The following is a 20191-nucleotide window of genomic DNA, read 5'->3' as shown; positions in this document are numbered from 1 at the left end:
TCTGGGGTATGGAGATGGTAAGAGATATGGTGAGATGTACGGATAGATTGAGTCGCTCATGTGAGATACTGCAGTCGCAACTTGTTATGGACGCGGATATGTTTTGACCAAAGACCCTGGCATTTTGATCTCCAAAGGATTATTGGTCCCCTCCCCGCCCCACGCCTTGTGAACGCATCAGTGATCACCCAACCTCGTGGTCTAACGGTCAGACTGGGTTGGTGAGATTTATTCCGGGGAAATATTATCCATAATGTGCTGTGGCCACCGACACGGTCCCGAATGCGACCAAGGCCTGCCCCCAAGACTGGGGAAAATAAAGAGGTTTTGCAAAGGAAAGAAAAAAAGCAAATAAAGGAAAAGGAATGTCTTGGGAAGAAGTTGTATGAGATGGCGGCGGAGGCTGGAGCTTGTTGGCAGAAAAGCTCAACGAAGGAGGGGTGTGCGAGTTGTGTAAGCTCCTGGTTGGTGGATAACACCCCCAGATGGAGAGAGCTTAGAGAGCTTCAGAGCCAAAGAGAGTGAGATTCTGAGAGATGCCTGAACATCATAGGAGAGAGAGAGACACAGAGGGTGGGGACATTTGGTTCATTCTCGTGTAACCAAACCTCTTGTCTCGGAGCTACAGCGTGGCACGCGGTGTATTTTTGCTTTTTCCTTTAACTGCGTCCTATGCCCTGCCTGCGTGTGCGGCGTGTTGCCTGCCGCGTAGCATCGGCCGCCGGGTCGAATATAAGTGAAGGCCAAGGGGTGTGCGAGGAGTGACAGTCTATAGTAGGGTGCCAAAAGTTCGTATACACCCTCCCAGTGCGTCACTTATAGCCCACTAACTACGTCTCTTTATTATTATAAATATCTTCTTAACTTAGGTATAAATAATATAATTTAAAACTTTTATAAAATACTTAAGTATATAAAGTATATAGGACTATTTTATATATATTTTAAAGTACGTTATACTAGTACTTTATAATAAAATATAAAAGTATTATAAAAGGGAACTCGAGGTAAGTCGGAACGCTACTATATTAACCTAATTAACTAAAGACTTAATATAAAGAGAGAAAAAATAGAATAGTAAGTAGAAGCTAGCGGGCTAGCCCTTTAGGCCTAGCGGTTTAGCTCGTTACGTAATTATTAAGAGCTTAGCCTCGTAGCCTAAGGCTAAGCTATAGGGCCTATAAGGCCCTAATACTTATTATTATAATATTACCCCCCCCTCTATACTAGAGGGCGCTATCCGTAGTACTAAAAATAAACCTCTAAATTACTTTTTATTTTAATAAATCTATAGCTATAATTATTATTATTATATTATTATTATCCTTTAGTAATAGTAAATTACTAGCCGCGGTAGTTTTTATTTATATATTTATATTCCGTAGCGGGCTTTTAGTAATTAGGTATTAGTAATAGAATGCTTAGAGCGCCGCTAATATATACTTAAAGCTCTTTATATTATACTAAATTAGGTCCGTATTATATCCTTTTTAATCTACTTAGTACTATAGTTTTTTTTTATATAAGTATAATTTAATAACTTCTAAGACCTCGTACTCCGGTTTACTATTATTATTAATAATTAGTAATAACGGGTCTTAGTTTTACTTAAGTAATAGGTCGTTAGTAGCCTTTTTTAGTTTATTTAAGTAAAAAACTAAGTATACCTAGCTACCCGCTAATAGTTCTATAATTTATATACCCCCCTATTTAATATTAACGATAGGCTATAGCCCGGCCTATAGCTATTATAGTTTATTTACGTTAATAAACTTCTAATACGAGGTATTAATAAAGACCCGGTCCCCTAGTTTTAGGTTATCTAAGCGCTAGTAGTAGTTAGTATACTTTTTATATTATACTTAAATAACTTTTATATTACCTTTAGTAATCTCCTAGGCCTTATATATTCCCTAGGCTATATACTACGCGTTAGTATAGTTTAGCTTTTTTTTTATAAAGCTAAATTAGTAAGTTTACCTAGACTAATTAAAAAAGAGCCGTAGCTAACGACCGAATTCTATTTTATATAGTAATAGCCCTATAGTCTCGCTAAGCTAAGTAATATAAATAAAGTTAACTATAAATAGTATATCGCTCTAGTTATTTTAGTACTAGTTAATTAATAATCTTAACTATTATAGGATATATTAGTTTAGTACCTCTATTTAGCTATTCATTTAGAGGTAGTTAGCCGTTAATAACTATAGCTTAACCCCGTAAATCTTATAAAGCTCCTTTTAGAAATTAGAAATAAATTAGGGGCCTTAGTCTAATATAATAGTCTTTAGTAAGCTAAAAATAGGTAGTATCTGTTTATAAAATATCTAGCTTATATCTTTTATTATAATAGTTTTATAATAAGGAATAGATATTACTTTCTTATTTAGGTAGTTTACTATTACTTAAATATTATTAAATCCTTTTTAATTAATAAGGATAGTTATAAAGTTAATAAAAATATATTACTATAGGTAGTTAGGTATTAAAAATAGCCTTAGCTCCCCTAGAAGCTTATTACGTAGTTTTTATAATTAGTAATAAATATAATAGTTTTATATATATTAGTAAATATCCGCTATTAGGCCCGGCTAGTAATATTATTATTTAATTATTTTTATAACTTTATTATACTTTAAATAGGCAAGAAGCTTTTATTTATAGACCTCGCGGATAATTATAATATAAAAGTTCTTTTTTTTTAAGTATTATAAGTTTTTTATTTATTATTAATAATTTATTATTTTAAATAAACTAGCGCTCGCGCCTTTTAGTTATTAATACTTATATTAGCACAAGGGACGCTATAATAAAATCTTTATTAAACTTTAAAATCTTTTTTATTAATAAATACCCCTAGAGCTCGTTTTTTAATAAGAGCGAGCTAATTATAAGCTATAATTAACTAACTATAGTACTTAATAATACTTATAGTTTTACTACGATATTAAGGGATAGTAGTCTTAGTAATAAAAAGACTTAGGTCTTATTAGCCTCTTTTAATACTTACTAAATACGGATATTCTCCGTTTTTTATAAAAGGGCGTTAGTTAATACGTTCTCTTTTTTTAAGTAATAATAAATTTAAAAATTAAAGTTTATTAGCGTACTAGCTTAGTAGGCTTATTATAAGTTAAGTAGGCGCTTAGTTATAAAAAATAGTAGTAGTTAATAGTTTATAATAATATTAAACCTATACTTATAGTTTATAAGCTCCGCGCGCTATTCTTCTAAATATAATATTATTATTAGTACTTTTTATTATAAATAGTATAATTAAGCTCTGCGCTATTTATTATTTTTAAATAAAAAGTTACTAAGTATTATAACTTATTATCTTCTTATTATTATAATAGCGCTTTAGTATATATTAAGTTAGAGGCGTTAGTTTTTAGCTATGTTAATAGCTCTAGCTTAAAATAATAAAAAATAAGTACTAACGTTAGCGCTAGCTTTATAGCCTCAAAGGCTATTTTATAGTCGGTACTAAAGTTAAAAAGAACTCCCTTACTTATTAGCTTTATAAGGGGCCTAGCTAAGCGGCCATAGTTCTTTATAAATCTTTTATAAAAGTTATAGAACCTAAAGAAAGACTAGATATTTTTAAATAATATAAGTAGTTTCTAATTTTTAATTATAGAAACTTTCTTTTTATTAAGCTATATACTTTTTATAAAAACTATAAAGCCTAGGTATTTTATAAAAATAACGCTAAATTCGTACTTTTTAATATTTACTTATAAGCCTATTTTCCGTAAGCGGTTTAGTATTTTAATAACGTACTCCTAGTACTAGAGGGGGTTATTTAAAAAGATTAGGATATTATTTATATATACCGTATAAAAGTTATTTAAGTACTTTATTAATATTTTATTTATATATTATTAATACGTAATAAGCCCGTTATAAAGCCCAAAGGGTACTATTTTATATTTATATACTCCGTAATAAGTTTTAAACGTTATTAAGTTTTTAGAGGCTAGGTCGAGGCGAATATAATAAAAAGCTTACTTAATATTTAGTTTAATAAATACTTTTACCCTACTTAGCCGCGCGAGGGTCTCGTTAATAAATAGTAATAAGTAGTAGTCTTTTTTTATAACTTTATTAAGCTTATAAAAGTTAATATAAAAGCGTAAATTATTATTATACTTTTTTATAAATAATATTAGTAATATAAAAAGAGTATTACTTAGTTTAATAAATCCTTTTTATAAGTATTTTAATAAATAGGCTTTTATAGCCTCTAGCTTTAGTATTAACTACTTATATAGAGGGTAGTAAGTTAGCTTCTCTTTATTACTATTTAAGAGCTCGATTTTATAATTATACGGCTTATAAGGCGCTAGTATATTACTAACTATTTTATTAAAGACGTCGGTCTAAGGCTACAAATATTTTAATAAGTTCGTTATTATAAGGTCGTAAATAACTTAGTTATCGTTATATAAGAGGTTTACCTCCTCCTTTTTATTTTTTATAATATAGTTAAGCTTATAAAGTAATATAAAGCTTATTTTAACGTCGTTTTATTTTAAGTTCTTTTTAAAATCGAGAGTGCTAATAAAAATAATATTTATTTATATTATTATTAAGTATAGTTTTTATTATCTAGCCCTCTTTACGGGGGTAATACTAGTATTATTAAAGGCGCGTTTTATTTTTTTCGTATTCTTAGCCTTATTTAACTATTATATTTAGCGGGCCGTTATTTTTAATAAGTATAGTAATATCTTAATTAGTATACCCTTTACTTATTACTACTAGAGCTTTTAGTTATAATAGGTTATATTTATTTCAAATAGGTCTTACTAGCGGTTAGTATTAATTTAGTATTATATATTAATAACTTCCGGGGTATATAGGTCTTTAATATCCTTAATAATAATAAAGGGCGTTTTTTATAGTAATAAGTCCTTAGGTTATATTAGTTATTAGTAGCGAATATTAAAGTTTACCTCGTAATATTTAAATTACTTTTACCCTAGGATTAGGTCGTAGCGGCCCGTATTAAGCCAGAGGAGGGGTACTTTTAAAAGGACTTATTAATTAATATATAAGTTAGCGGTTTATATTACGCTAGTATTATTTAATTACTCTTTATTAAACCTAGTAGTAGGGATTAAGTATAATAATTTATAAAATAGGGCCGTATAGAACTATTATAATAAAGGGGTTACGTAGTTATTTATAAATCTATACTTATTAGCTCTTATATTAAGTAAGGCTCTTAAGTAAATTCTATATTTATTAAATATTAATATAAGCTTTATTTTAAGGGGCTAGCCCCTTACGAGATCTTATAAGTTTATTAAATTAATTATTAATTTTCTGTTTTTTTTATATATATCCCCTAGCTAAGAGTTTATTTTTACTAAGGGTTTTAGTTTTTTAAACCTAACTCTATTTTAATAGGGCCCGTAGTAGCATTAATAATAGCTATAATAATCTTTAGCTTTTTAAAGTAGTCTTTAGAAATATATTTAGTATTATTATAAATAAAATAAGCGCTATTATTTTTAAGTTTTTAATATAAGGCTTTAGGGATCGTCTCGCAGGTAGAGGTGCGACCTCGGCCCTATTTAGTACCCTTAGTACTTTTATTATTTTTATTACTTTTATTATTTTTATTACTTCTACCCGAGGTCTAGCGAGTCTAGCTAGAAGCCTTAACCGGGCGGTCTTTCATAAAAGGGGGCTATATTACGTTAGCTAGCTAAGTGATATACTTAATATATTTTTAAAAAGTAGCCGTATTATTTAGGTACTTTAATATAGCCTAGTTATAAAAATATATAAATAGCTTATTATAAAAACGGCGCTTTTACTAAGATTTTAAAAGCTTATTAATATGCGCAAGCTTAGTAAATATAGAGCGCTTTTAGTAAACGTTTTTAAGTATAATTATAAATACGTTTAGCTTATAACTAGCGTTATTTATAATAATTAGGCTAGTATAAGCCGACTTAAGTTCGTAAAGTAGTTACTTAGCTATAGTAATTTTATTAAAAGTTAATATTAAATATATAAATTCTATAGTACTATTTTTAATCTTATTAATAATATACTTTAAATAGTACTTATTTATATTATAATTAGTATTTTCTAAGCGCTTTATAATATACTAAAGCTAATAATTAAACTTAAAGCTAGTATTATTATTTATAAAAATAAGTACGTTAAGTATTTTTTAGGAGCTATAGGTAACGGGATAAGACGAGGCTAAAGTAGTCTCGTAGTTACCCTACGTCTCTAAGTATACTAGCTACTACTTTAGTATACTAAGGGTAATAATATTTTAAATAAAGCTAGTTTAAGAACCGTTTTTTAATTACTCTAGCTTTTTAATTATAGTTACGTTATTAATATAGGCTTAGGTAAGGGCTTCTTTTATAATATAGAGCTCTATAATAATAGTATATATAAGGTCGAGGTTTTTATAGGTTATTATATATAAGTACTTAGTATTATTACTTAGCTAGCTAATAATAAAAGCTAGGACCTACTCTAATTAGTACTAAGTAATACGTATCTTTAATTACTATTCAATTTACTTAAATAGGGTCTTTTTATTATTTTTAAAATATAGCTCTTAAATAAGGTCGAGGTTAATATATTATTTAGTATTATTTTTAAAAAAGATATTATTATAGATATAAATAAGTAAAATAAGCTAATTAGTTATATTATTAAAATACGCTAAGTAATTAGCCTAGGTAATAGAGGGTAAGAAGCGCTTTATTAGCTAGTTAAATAGTATAACCTTAGGGTTAATAACTAAGAGTTTAGCGCCTTCGTTAGGGCCTATAACGCTCTATTAAGACTTATAAAAATAGCGACTTTATTAAAAGCCGTTAATATAAAAAGAGACTTAGCCTCTTTAATTATATTTTCTAACTATTATATTTAATAAAGGGGGTATATATTTAGAGAGTATTAATTATATTACTTATATATAATTAATTTAGTTAGCTATTACTTAGCTCTCTTATATACTTTTTTAATAAGGGTAGTTAGTAATTAATTAATTAAGATATTATTATTCTATTTTTAAAGAATAGTTAATTAAGTAACGTTAAGTAGTATTATAAAAAGGAACTTAAGGTAGGTTAGAACGCTATTATATCAACTTAATTAACTAAAGACTTAATATAAAGAAGAAAAAAATAGAATAGTAAGTAGAAGCTAGCGGGCTAGCCCTTTAGGCCTAGCGGTTTAGCTCGTTATATAATTACTAAGAGCTTAGCCTCGTAGCCTAAAGCTGAGCTATAGGGCCTATAGGGCCCTAATGCCCACTGCCGTAATAAAAGTAGAGTATAAAATAAAAAGGAATTTACTAAGAAGCACAGTACTATTCGTACTTAAAAGGCCCTATAGTCCACTATAATAAAAATCTCTTAGAAACTATTTTTAAAAAGATTTTTTTAACGCTTTTATAATTAAATAAAATATAATATAACTTAAATATATACTAATATAATAGCTAATTAGTTATATAGTAATTTTTGATTTCTTTTTCTTGTTATATTTAAGTTTTTATTCGCTGTTGAAAAGTAGTACTTTTGCGGGATACTGTGCGCTGCACACGAACTTTCGGCACCCCACTGTATATCCCATAGCGTGGTAGTGGACGAAAAGTAGTGCGAATAGTGGTCGGCGATTCAAATTATTGACGACTCAGTGAGCAGAAAAAACCAGAAGACAGCTCCCCGAGAGATAGCTTTGGTCCTTGGATAGGTCCTATGTCCCTGCTCGTCGGTAGCCGGTTTGGGAACCAGTGGATACGGGACAGCAGTATCCGTAAGACGGCAGACATTGGACAAGGCGGGCAAAATTGGCCAAGCAGCGTGTTGAAAATAGCGATGGGTGTAGGTATCCATACGAAAATGACGAGACGCATGTACTCCGTAAGCGACGACGATTCGGCGGTCGACGCGAAGCGAGGATGATCGGCCGGGTCATGTGCAACCATCGAGTCTCGACCGACCACGACGTGCCGCTGAAGTGATTTTCCAGGATTTTTTGCATGCCGACTCCTTTCGGCGCGCCGCACGCGCTTGAGGCGGACGACGAATCATGGCTGGATCGTACAGTAATCTTGGAAGGCTGGACCTCTATCCCGTATCCGTTCTCATGGAAAGATCCGCAGGCAACAAGGCTCAAAGACGGATTCTTCGAGGCGATTCGACGCTCGCGGGCGGACGGCGTGTGCGGAGTGTACGGAGTGTGCGAAGTACGCGCAATAAGAGCGAGATGGTGATGCCTGATATGCGATGTGATGTCTGGCTCGCCTCGCCGGACATGCTTCAAAAGTTTTGCCGCGGGCTTCATGGTGGTCAACATCTCGCCGTGATGGCACCGTCCACCATGGTGTTTTAGTTGCCTCAAGTCAACCATGGATGAGTATGTCTCGGTTCTGATGCTGGAAAAGCATGACCAACAGAAATGCGCGTAGTTGTTGAGGTTGAAACCACATCCAAATGAAAAGAAGTGAGGTGCAGTTGCGGTAGGATCTTCTCAGCTCAGCGCCTCAGCGCCCCCTAGTGCCGCCCGGAAGGCATGGACTCCAAGGAGGGACGTTCCCTGTGGACATGGAAGGAGCCGCTGTCAGGCAGAGAAAATCCCCCGACCACGTCCTGCTATCCGTACGCCGTACTGGGAGTCTGGGGCCTTACCGGAGGGTTACACAACACAGTCAGCCAAGGCAGGACGAAATAATGCCGATGGTGTGCGAGCTGGGAGCTGGAGGTGTGCAGGGTGAGCTCTGTGGGAGCTCCAGGGATGGCCCGGGTAACTCAAAGAGGCAATGCGGTGCTGCTGCTGTTCGTACCTTGGTACTCCGTAGCTTAGGTAATCATCGGATGGCGGGGCTTTGTTTCGGCCGGGCTCTGGTGCCTTCCTGACGGACAAGGTGCCCCACCTCCGCCTCCGTCCCGACCGTCACTTGTTCAACGCCGGACAATCTGTAACGTCACTCCTTAGAGCCTCCGCGCCGGACTCCCGTCGTGCTTCCTCGGGCCTACAAACACATTGTGTACCTACAAGCTCGTCACCGGCCGCATAGAAGACCCGATCCAGCATCAAACACAACCACCTACGATGACTCCTTGACCCGTCTCTCATCCGCCTCTCATCTCACTACACCACCGAGACGCCTAAACCCTTCATCCCAACCTCACTCCCACCACAATCTCCCCCATCTACAACAATGTCATCCATCCCCCAAACCCTCTGGTCCGCCCAGATCCCCCTCCACATAATCCACCCCTCCGCCCCAAACACCCCGCTCGTCACCTCCCTGCCGCGCTTCTCCTACCTAGCCCTCCTCGTCCCCCGCTGCTCCGCCTTCTTCCGCCACCCCGTCTCCGCCTTCCACCACGAGGACCTCCTCCTCCGCAACCTACCCCTCGGCCTCCTCGTCGACCTCTACCAGCCGACGTTACCGTGGCGCCTGACCGTCAGCGATGGCGATAGCTGGGATATCGGCGACACCTTTCTCAACTGCGTCAAAGAGGTGAGTAGAGTTACGAAAGAGACATGTCTTGTCTCTTTCTCCAACCTCTTTTCAGTGTCTTTCATCAACCTCTTTCATTGTCTCTGTTTCTCGAACCCCCGCCCCCTTCCCGTCATGTCTTCACTGTCGCTCCCTTGTCTCATCCTATACATTGAGAATCAAATTTACCCATCTTCTCGGCTACATGCCCATTCCACGCTACCTGAACATATGTCTCTCATCCCAAAGCTGTTTTTTTGCTTTTACACAACGCCACGAGACAAACACATCATCACCTGCCCCTCCATCTTTCCACTTTCCACATTCTCCTCCGTCATCACCTCACACTGGAACACACACCCACATCGAACAAAGAACGCTCCAGACTTTCTTATCCAAATCCCAGTTCTTAACCTTGCCTCACCTGACTCAAAAATGCCCCTAATACACTCTAATTTACCCCCCAAAAACAGGCTGATTTCGTCCGCTACGGCAACGCAAAACGCATAATGTCCCTCTCCAAAGCAGACACCTCGTCCCTCTGGAACGCAGTCCAAGACAACGACTACGCCTCCTTTGCAAAAATAAACGCCCTCCTCCTCAACGCCCCCACCCCCCTTCGCAACGTGCCCCTGCGCGTCTACATCCCGTCCTCGCCCCCGCCCGGGACCGGCAGCAAGACCGTCGCCAACACCGATACCACATCACCACCACCAACCTCCTCACAACAGGTCCCTCCAGCGACATCACCACCACTGACACCAGCACAAGCAGGAGACACCCCCGGAGCAGGCGCCTTCAAAGTCCTCCAAACCCTCGTCCCCCCCGTCATCCCCGGCACCCGCACCCGCCAGACCCTAGGCCGCGCGCTGCAGGCCCACCTGCCCAGCTTATTCCCCTCCAGCCGGGACCCCGTCCTCGCCAACGTCGTGCTGCACGGCTCGCCCGTGCCGTTTTCGGCGCCGTTGGAGGATTTGATGCGCGAGGCGGCGTATCCGGATGGTTGGCTTTGTTTGGCTGTCGTGTTGCTGTGAGAAGAAACGAGTGAGAGGGAGTGGGTGGGGGGGGGGGGGGGGATTTAGGAAATGGGAGATGGTTGTGTGGAGGGTCTATGGATAGCACGTAGCATGGAGGGCGTCCTAAGGATTAGGCTAGGGTATTGGAGTTCATTGGAGTTCGCAATTAAATGCAGCATTTTCCGCGTCACAGGTTATGAGGGTTGGTTTCCCGATACATGTTTGCTATAAACCCTCTTGTTTCCTAATTTTCCCGTGATAGTGCTTGATATACGAGTCATTGGGGAATATTAGCAGCCAGCAGTGGAATACTCACTCCGTTCTGAGATCTTATCCTTCGTTGTTAAATATAGTAGTGGTAATCAAGAGAGCTATTCTATAAAATTCTCGTAGATCAGGTTTGCGACAAGGTCACAGCATAGAACAAACCGAGCCGGCCGGAAGCACGAAACATCAAAAATCAAATCTACTCAGCCGTCCACCTTACCTTACATATGGCGGTCCAAACCCACCCTGGTCAAATTCCGACCGGCCAGCACCAGGCAACAAGCCATTCAAATCAGCAAACAACGCCTGCGTATGCGTGTCATAATACATATCATCGCGACTGAAATCAGCCTCCCCAAAATCCTGGCCCGTAAACTGCACAGCCACATCCGGCGGCACGGGCGTAGGCTGGATCATCGCCGTCGTCTCCTCCTGTGAACTTTGATGCTGCTGTAGCAGCTGCGGCGGCGTCTGTGTCTGCATCCGCTGCTGTTGTGCCGGATCGTCTTCGCGCCTGGAAGAGGAAACCCCATTGGCTGGGGAGGCACGACTTGCTTCATCGGACTCTGTGCGCGGCGGCGTCGTGGAGATGTTGGCATCGTGGATCTGTCGGAGACCGCGACGCGCCATCCATGCCTCGTAAATCCTTTCCTGGAGCTGGTTGAATGCAACGCGGTCGTACATGGCGGCCCTCCTTTCGTCGTTTTCGAAGTCAGGGTCTCGCGAGGCTAGGTAATCCAGCATCATATCCGTCCCAATACTGGTCTGGAACTCTCGTAAGCTGCAGAGGTCCTCCGACAGCACTCCATCGATATACGGCGACGACGGCCGCGGCTTTGAAGGGAATACAATATCCCAGATAGTGAACCATTGCTCTTCCGGGCTGTGGCTTGGGTTCGCGCGCTTCGAGACCTGTCGCATTCGACCCTGGGAGAGGCCCTCGTGGCTGGTAATGTACCCCTCGCTAACTACCTCACAGCGTCGTGCACGCGCGTGCTGGTCTCGCGTTTCCTCGTCCTGGAAGGCGGCGCCGCAGCAGGGGCAAGTGATGGGCGCGGCGTGGAACCGGTAGAGGTGGCTTTTGACATACTTTATCTGGCTGAGAACTTTCTTATAGCATTGGCGGTGGTTATCGGGGTCATTCTTCCAAAAGGGGCACGCAAACATCAACTTCGATGGGTTCGCTGGGACTTTTGGCTTCTTGAATCCCGGTATCACGTTCGAGTCCCCGCCATCTGAGGCGTCCTGGTCGGGTAGGTCGTCGGAGTGCGAGCGTTTCCTCGACGAACGACCGGAGTCGGGCGTGTTGGTGTTGACGCGTTGGCCCGAGGCTCGTCGGCCTTGTCCACCCCTTTCGCGGACGTTCCATTCTTGGTAGCGTTGGAAGATGTTGCCGACAATGACGTCCATGTGCGATGCTAATGGATCATCCCGATTCAGTTGACACGGCTCCACAGGGGAGTCCGGGACTGAGAAGACGCTCGACTCGATGGATGATTCATCTCCACTATCGTTGGCAGAGTCGGACTGCTCCTCGACGGCAAGGAAGGATGGCCGAGGTGTCAGGTTTGCGTGCCAGTTGAGAGGGAGGTTGGGCGGTCCGGAGACAGGTCGCGCCAATTTAAGAGAGGTGGGCTGAAGGGGCCGTTCAAGCTGTGCGCGAGGTTCAATTGAAGTGTCGAGATGTAGGCTCGGCCTAGCGGCGCGTGGGTCTGTAAAGGAGACGGGGTGGCCATCTGCGTCCTCGAAAAGGGATAAGCGATTCATAGCCCTCCGAGTGAGGTCATCTCCAAACGTAGAACTTCTCCGGATGGATGGTGATCCGATGAGCGAAGGCTGTTGTTTTGGAGCATTATCCTCGGGAACAGGCGGAATGTCCGTTGAGGTGATGCTAGGCGCTCTCATGACCCTGATACTCGATGTTGGGGGTCGTGGGCTACCAACTGGGTCGCGCAGAGCCGTGGTTCCCTTCATTCGTCGCAGGCCTTTGACGGAAACGGAGAGATCACTGCCATATATATGCGTCTCTGCGTCCAGACTTTCCCTGCTGATCGCCACTCTTTCGCCTTGCTTCGATAGTGCCTCGCATATTTTCGTCTTCTGCGTTGGAAGTCTAATCTCTTTCGGTGCAGGAGTCGGATCATCAGGTGAATGAGTAACGACAACGGCGCTATGTCTACGTAGATGTCTCTTGCGTCGTCGCGGCACACCCAAGGTCCCGTCGCTGTCTGACTGAGGTGATGGGCATCGGCGTATGAGGATGTTGGACCCCGGTCGCTGATAGATCTTGACGTCTCTGGTCCTCACGTCCTGATACTCAGAAGAGTCTCCGCTCCCGTCACGACTTCGTCGCCGCGTATCCGACCCATAGCCGGAATCACCCGAGATCCTCTTGCAGTGTCTCTCCTCTGTCGAACCCGGCCGCTCTTCCAAGCTGTCAACTGACGGGCTTCCCCTCTGGTGTTTCCTCGGGTTATGTGGCTGTGGTTGTTGTGGTTTGACACGATATGCCAGGCTAGGCATGTTTTCCGATTCAAAGGACGAGTGACGCCGGTCTCCAGATTGCAGCGGAGTGTCGAAGGTCCAAGAAAGCGGACGCTCAAAGGAGACTGCACAAGGTGAAGGCATCTCGGAAACTTCGGTGTTGTGGTTGACGATGGATGCGCGGCGGGATGAGCGATTCATGTGGAGGAATTGATATGCAAGGTCTCTGGAGGCCTCATCGACCCTTGCTGATGCGACAGCAGATGGCCTCGATGATGCAACACCATCGTGTACTTGTGTTGCATCAAGCCTGGTCATACGGCTGCTTGCAATTGTCTTATGTCCCATGCTGCCCAGAAAGGAAATGTCAAAAATTGCAAGTACCGATGGGAAATCCGCAATTGCGAAGCAGAAAAATGTGGAAAAAAGGCGTCAGAAACAACGAGAAGAATGAGAGAGGGAGAAAGGAGGGGGAGAGCAGGTTCTGAAATGCCCTCGAACTAAAGCCACAGCGACAATTCGAAAGGGCGCATTTGCGCTGTTGTTCAAGTATGCAGGCTGTGCCATGCCAGGGGGGGTCGACGATCCGCACCAAAATCTAGGCAATCGTATGCAGGTGTAGCCAATGATGACGATCATGGTGACCGAAAATATCCTTTCGCTCCTTTGGACACGACTCAAAGATGGTAGTATGCGAGACTGAAGGATTGCGCAGCGTCGCGCAGATGATGCGCGAGGTGTTCTTTCCCCTTCCCCACGATTTATCAACTGAGATTCATGAGAGATCTGGAAAGCCTCACTGAGGCCAACCGTAGGCTAAACAGCGCATCCGTGCCTTTGCGATTTCCTCAATTGAGCAGAACTTGCTGCTGGCCAACCGTGCAGGTCGACGGTTGAAATGGCATCCTCAGGTTCCCTATATGTATTGAAGCTGTTCCGTGCTGCGATCTGAGGCATCTCGTAGATACTATCGCGAACATTCATCCTCGTACAACTGTAGTCGTGCATTGCAACCTGCAAGAAATCAATCAAACCAAACACCAATAGTATCTTACCCCTTTTCTTCCCTACGATGTCTCAACGATCCGCACCGTCCGGTACCACCACCTCAAATGGCGGGTAAGCTTTTGCCTCTTTGCCTCTCTGGCTCTGATCAGTGTGGTCGCAGGATTATGAATGCTGACGGTTCGGTGGGTTGGTGTGTGTGTGTAGAGCCGGTGCCTATTACACGGCGCCAGCGCCTCAGATGGATCGGTATCTTCGAAGCCCGATGGAGCTGCCCGAGAGACTTGTCTCCATTGGGAACGGCACCTCGTCAACGCGGACGAGTTCGAGCAGCCGCCAGCAGACGCAGCGCTCCATGACAGCGTGGGATGCGAGATGAACGCAAACTGGCCAATCGTCGTGAACGGGACCCCCTAGCTTGCATGACGTTGGAAGACCAGGGCTGTCAGGCACGATGTCAGCATTTCGCGAGACGTAGATAAGGAACCAACAGGACCAGCCGAGGGAGCGAAGACGGTTGGTAACGTTCGGAGGATATGAAGCGCTGTTGAAGGCGCTATTGCAGTCGTGTGAGCGCAAGACAAGAAAGACTCGGAGACGCAATGAATGTACAGATGAGACATGAAACAAGAAGAGAAGGAGAAAAAAAGGAAGACACAGAGAGAAGCAGAGAGAGAAAGCTGTCAAAGGAAGCTGTCTAGATTTAGACGCCGAGGGGAGCATGGTGGGGTTGGTGGGGTTGCTATGTACGATAATGGCATCGCAGCTTGTCACTGTAGTTGATAGATGCATATACCCACTTCACTATCTGTAATACCTCTTTTCTAAGTCCCCCGGCATTTCGGCCGTTCCTTGCGCGAAGCTCCCACTTATAAACCGGCCAGCCCTCGCCGGGACACACCACTTTCCAGGCCCCTCGGATATTTCGTTTCTCTAACTGTGTATATAACCTGTTGTTCAGTCTGTAAGCTCCCCCTGAGCCCCTGAGCTCATGCCCCCTCTCACTTTCCATTTCTAACATACCATAGGCACTCCTCATTCTCTCTCACCCACACTCTCTCTCCGGATCGAGGGGTCAAAGTCATGTCTTCCCTAGCAGAAGCAACCGCAATCTTCTGGGCCCTCGTAGGCCCCTGGATGTTCCTCCTAAACGCCTTCTCCTACCTCCCCCCCACCATCCTCCGCCTCTTCCGCGAAGGCGACTACGCAGCCCTTACGACCCCGTCCCGCGTCCAAGACGCCTGGTTCTCCGCCTTTTGGGCCTGGCTCGGCCCCAACATCCGCGTGGGCAGGTCGGACATGATGGTCGCCCTCCTCGAGGGCCGCGTCACGGACGGCAAGGTCGTAGAGGAGCCCGTCCACCCGCCCGTCAGCGGTGTCGTGCTGGAGATCGGGCCCGGGTCCGGGATGTGGGTGGACATCTTCGCCAAGGGCCGCGACGGCGACGAGAAGAAGAAGGCTGCCGACGCAGCGGCTGGTATGGCGCGCGGCGGCGTCAGGAGGCGCGTCGCGGAGGGCGTGACGAGAGTCTACGGCATCGAGCCCAATACCGAGGCGCACCCCGCACTAAGGAAGAATGTCCAGGCCGCCGGGCTCGAGGGCACCTACGAGATCGTCCCCACCGGCATCGAGTCTCTCTCCGACCCCACGGCGTGGAACGGCAAGATTGAAAAGGGAAGCGTCGACTGCATTGTTTCCATTCTCTGCCTCTGCAGCATCCCCGAGCCCGAGAAGAACATTGCCGAGCTCTACTCCTATCTCAAGAAAGGGGGCAGGTGGTATTTGTACGAACATGTCGAGGTGATGCAGAGCCGCCCCATCCGCCTCTATCAGCGTAAGTCAACCACAAGGAGCGCGACTGAACGGGTCGACATCGATGCTAATTATGTTAGGTATCGTCAATCTGGTTTGGCCGCGGGCTTTGAACGGCTGCCAGCTGTGCCGCAACACTGGTAACAACCTGAGATCTGCAGGGCCATGGACAAATATTGACATTCGCCAACCCCATGATGAGACATGGTTTCAAGTAGTACCACACATTTTCGGAACTTTTACCAAGTGATTCATCGAACAGGCAAGGCGACCAGGCGTTGGCCCAGCCATCCGATTACTAGTCTACGATCCAATGTGTCAACCTATAGTGCTATAATGTTTGCTACCGGTCGGAGGTTTGGTCGTGTCACAATTGCATTTGAGGTGCATTCATTCATGTTGGGCGTAAGCGATGCTCTTATCAATTGACTTAGGTAGCTAGCTATACTGCTCATCCCCAAAGTCACCATTCGCGTGTAGTTCTTCAACCGGTCGCTCGTGATCAATGTACCCTGGATCACAGAGACTTCCGCCAACCGATGCAACATTGTGGTTTGTGCAGTGCGTGCACTAATCGCTCTCTTGTCCATTGATCGCATCGTCAAACTCCAGCAAACCCTTGGATACCCTTCACATCAAGTTACTGTGGTCTAGCTCGAAGCACCGGATGCATCAAAACGGGTAATGATGTCTCCAAGTGTTCGAAGTAGATTGTGTTCGTCCGACGGGGAGAGACGGAAGTAAATGGATAGACCAGCTCGGAGCAGTCTCCAAGTGCCGTCAAGGCCGAGCGTTTCCAAGTCGGTTTTGACAGCGTCAATCAGATCCTCCAGTTTTGAAGGCGTGGCGACGAAGATGTCGTAGATATCCTCAGCTCCTTCTGTCAGGGTCTGGACATCAGCTGGGGTGATTCTGGCAACGTAATACTGGAATGCATTGGTAAGTTCCTGTAGGTCCGCATTGCCCTTCAATATTGAATCAACGATTCTCATAACTGAGGGAATGTGATCGCACAAGGGGCTGCAGAGCTCCTCGCAGATGAACTCCAGAGTAGCTGAACGGAGGGCATTGTCGACAACACTAAGACTCCCTTGACTGTCTGAATGCCCTATGCGAGCGGGAGCGCCGTGGCTGGTCTCGGGAGATTTTGGCAAGGCTGGGCGACTGTAGTCCTCAAGACCATGGCCGGTGAAGAAAGCTGTGGCTAGCCTTGAGACGTCGGCAATGACTTCCATCGAAGATAAGACGACCTCCATGACAGGAGGGATGAAGGGACACGTGGGCGGATACCTCGTGCAGACGTGTTCCAGGGCGTTTTGAATTACTTGGACGGTCTTTGGTGGCGTTATTGCGGAGATATCGGAATGTTGACACCGACCAAGGAGATTACACCAGATGAAGCCGATGGCATCGTTGAATGCGTTGTCTGAATGAATTGTCTTTGGATTCAAAGTCCACGGCAGATAGGGGCATCTGATCGACTCGGGGTGATCTCGACACCATCTCAAATACTGGTGCCAAGCAGGGAGGAAAGGCTTGCCTCCTGTGCACCGGCTTCCGTCGTATACCGGAGTGGAAGAGGGCGAGGGCGAGCTGGAGAGGCCGTATTTGGGACTCAAACGCCATGGACAGAAGGTAGCTTTGTGACACTCAGGATCCGTAGTGTGATGAGAGCACCAAGCGCACTGGGCCTTCACCTTTTCCAAGCATACGGCTCTCAACAGAGAGGTACACGGCGTCATTTCAGGGCGTACCGATGTCTTGGAGTAATCGACGGCTGGTGGTTGGCGAATGGTCAGGTCAAATTTGGTCTTAGGAGATTCGGCAGAGCAACGGAGGTTGCTGACTGTATCGTCGAAGACACAATCATTCCCTTGGCTGTCTTGGACGACTTTGGTAGCATGATTGTAGCAGAAGCCATTGGCTAGATGCCCGTCGACAGACTCATCGACCAGAGATACATCAAACTCGCCGAAATGAGAGTCGAAAGTACCAAGGGTGAAACAAAGACGACCATCGTTCTTCTGATCGACGTCGGTGCCTTGAAGGTTGATGCTGGAGATGCCTCGGGGAATAGCCTGATCCAGTGGTACAGAAGGAGACACTGCGGTGACGAGTGAAGCTGAGCCAAGCAACAGCGGAGACGTAGCGATAGTGGTGAACTTCATGATGAATATTGGTGATGATGGGGAGTCCAAGAAAAGAATGATAGAATGAATGGGTGTTGATTGGATTGAACTTGGGATGGATGGTAGGCGTGGGTGATGTTGTCTGGGAGTGAGACGACGTGGGAAGAATCGAAATCTGGTTTACCAAAAGTCCCCGAGTACACCGGCAGTCTGTTTTGCGGCAGCTACATTTTAGAAAGAAGTTTCCGCTGCGATCTGAGTGTCACTTCCTCAAACAACAGTTTTGGCGAAGAAGGGAAGGCGTGATTAAAGGTTCGGTTTTCCAGGAAAGGGGCCGAGCTGACTCTCCTGCCAAGTCTGTAAGAATGGGAACTTGTCTTGTAGAAAGTAAGAAGGAGCCTTGCGTAACTCACCAAAGTAATCTCAGGCACTTGATGTCCATACGTTGGATCGATTGATCTTGGAGGAAATGGAAGATGGTATCAATGGCCTTGGAAAAAAAAAAAAAAAAACACCGCTCGTACCAGTGACCGCCAGGATACTCTTCCGAGTATCGTCAATTTTAGAGTTCTAGATTGTATCTACGATCATCTCTACTTTTCTCTCCTCAATAGTGAATGCCAACTAGAATACGTATGAGATGATGATGACTTGAACACAAGGAAGTTTGCTGGTCTCGGCACTTCAGCCTGGTCAACTACCATTACTAGGCGTCTCAAGATCACCTTAGGCCAAGGAGAAACTTCCCTGAGTTGTCATCCAGTTCCATTCTGACTGGAAGCCATGACCAAAAACAAAAAGGCCTCGCTAGACCCCGTTCGAAGAACCACAGAGATTCGATGAAACATGGAGTGCTTTCCTAAGAGTGGCGTTAAGCGGTATAGTTCATGCAGCTACCTGGGTTACCAAAGGCTTGGCGCCAACTTTTGTTGCCTCCTCGTTGAGAGCATCAATCTCAGCCTGTACCAAGGGTATGCCTGTCTTTTCCCGTTCCTGCTGTTGCAACTGCTCAATCTCACCCGGAAAGTATATCCTGTCTACTCCTGCCGCCTTGTCTGACCCAACAACACGCTGGTACAAATAGTCCATCCTTTCACGGAAGTCGTCCAGACTCATAAAGAGGTCTGGCTTGATGGCGACTAGGAAGTGGCCGACGTCCGCTGGTTTTGAAGGGTCGTACGGGTTAGTGACGTGACCAGCGAAAGCAGAGCCAGAAAAGACACCAGAGAACACATCCATCATGATTGCTAATGCCGAACCCTTGGGGCCACCCATCGGCAGCATGACACCTCCCAATGCTGCGGTGGGATCATCCGTAGGACGTCCCTCAGCATCTAGCGCCCAGTCAAGAGGAATCTTTTCGCCGCGTCTCTTGGCCTTGTAAATCTTGCCCCTGGCCGCGACTGACGGGGCCATGTCCAGGATGAAAGGCTTGTCCTTCCCCGGCGCACCACAAGCAATCGGTGAAACACCCATGAGCTTGCTCTGCCCGCCCCACGCCGGTAGCGCAGGACTCGAGTTGGTGAACACCAAACTCATCATGTCCGCATCAAGAGCCTGCTGCACCACCCACGCACTCATGCCAAAGTGGTTGGAATGCGACACACTTGCCATGCCGATGCCGAAAGTCTTGGCAGACTCGATGGCAGCTGCCATCCCCATCTCTGCCGCAACGAAGCCGAAGCCGTTTTTGCCGTCGACGTGCGCCACAACCGGTGTGACTTGCTTCAGCTCGGGCTGGGCTGTGGCGTTGAGCACACCCTGGCGGACACGCTCCATGTAGGAAGGAATGCGGTTCATGCCGTGAGTGTCGACACCGCGAAGGTCGGCAGCGACGAGGCACCGGGCGACTATCTTTGAGTTTTCTTCGGGAACGCCATTGCCTTTGAGGATGTCTTCAACCAGACGACGGGCCTCCGAAGCGGCCACTGGTATCTTTTGGGACTCGTCAGCCATCTTGCTGAATGGCTATGCGGAGTTTGATC

At 44.6% G+C, this 20191-nt stretch overlaps 7 protein-coding genes across 7 annotated transcripts; 2 read left to right on the top strand and 5 right to left on the bottom strand.

Moving 5' to 3' along the window:
- Positions 1-7740: 7740 nt before the first annotated feature.
- CLUP02_11049 (uncharacterized protein) lies at positions 7741-8397 on the bottom strand (the record flags this gene model as incomplete). The annotated part of the gene is made up of 1 exon (XM_049290020.1): positions 7741-8397. The coding sequence occupies one exon, from the start codon at positions 8395-8397 to the stop codon at positions 7741-7743; it is 657 nt and encodes a 218-aa protein (XP_049147165.1).
- Positions 8398-9208: 811 nt separating this feature from the next.
- On the top strand, positions 9209-10527 carry CLUP02_11048 (autophagy protein Apg5; the record flags this gene model as incomplete). The annotated part of the gene is made up of 2 exons (XM_049290019.1): positions 9209-9514; positions 9967-10527. 2 exons carry the CDS (start codon positions 9209-9211, stop codon positions 10525-10527), a joined length of 867 nt encoding a protein of 288 aa, XP_049147164.1.
- Positions 10528-10992: 465 nt separating this feature from the next.
- CLUP02_11047 (uncharacterized protein) lies at positions 10993-13608 on the bottom strand (the record flags this gene model as incomplete). The annotated part of the gene is made up of 1 exon (XM_049290018.1): positions 10993-13608. One exon carries the CDS (start codon positions 13606-13608, stop codon positions 10993-10995), a length of 2616 nt encoding a protein of 871 aa, XP_049147163.1.
- Positions 13609-13858: 250 nt separating this feature from the next.
- On the bottom strand, positions 13859-15057 carry CLUP02_11046 (uncharacterized protein; the record flags this gene model as incomplete). Its single annotated transcript, XM_049290017.1, has 6 exons — positions 13859-14028; positions 14124-14254; positions 14332-14501; positions 14572-14707; positions 14762-14821; positions 14924-15057. 6 exons carry the CDS (start codon positions 15055-15057, stop codon positions 13859-13861), a joined length of 801 nt encoding a protein of 266 aa, XP_049147162.1.
- Positions 15058-15348: 291 nt separating this feature from the next.
- Positions 15349-16327, top strand: CLUP02_11045 (methyltransferase domain-containing protein; the record flags this gene model as incomplete). Its single annotated transcript, XM_049290016.1, has 2 exons — positions 15349-16099; positions 16158-16327. 2 exons carry the CDS (start codon positions 15349-15351, stop codon positions 16325-16327), a joined length of 921 nt encoding a protein of 306 aa, XP_049147161.1.
- A 400-nt stretch (positions 16328-16727) lies between these two features.
- CLUP02_11044 (uncharacterized protein) lies at positions 16728-18975 on the bottom strand (the record flags this gene model as incomplete). The annotated part of the gene is made up of 7 exons (XM_049290015.1): positions 16728-18315; positions 18391-18416; positions 18473-18554; positions 18620-18665; positions 18731-18776; positions 18840-18888; positions 18932-18975. The coding sequence occupies 7 exons, from the start codon at positions 18973-18975 to the stop codon at positions 16728-16730; spliced, it is 1881 nt and encodes a 626-aa protein (XP_049147160.1).
- A 116-nt stretch (positions 18976-19091) lies between these two features.
- On the bottom strand, positions 19092-20162 carry CLUP02_11043 (malate/L-lactate dehydrogenase; the record flags this gene model as incomplete). The annotated part of the gene is made up of 1 exon (XM_049290014.1): positions 19092-20162. The coding sequence occupies one exon, from the start codon at positions 20160-20162 to the stop codon at positions 19092-19094; it is 1071 nt and encodes a 356-aa protein (XP_049147159.1).
- Between the last annotated feature and the right edge of the window lie 29 nt (positions 20163-20191).

The sequence above is a fragment of the Colletotrichum lupini genome, chromosome 5 (genome assembly GCF_023278565.1).
Source record: "Colletotrichum lupini chromosome 5, complete sequence".
Taxonomy (NCBI): domain Eukaryota; kingdom Fungi; phylum Ascomycota; class Sordariomycetes; order Glomerellales; family Glomerellaceae; genus Colletotrichum; species Colletotrichum lupini.
This window is presented reverse-complemented; position numbering and strand designations above follow the sequence as displayed.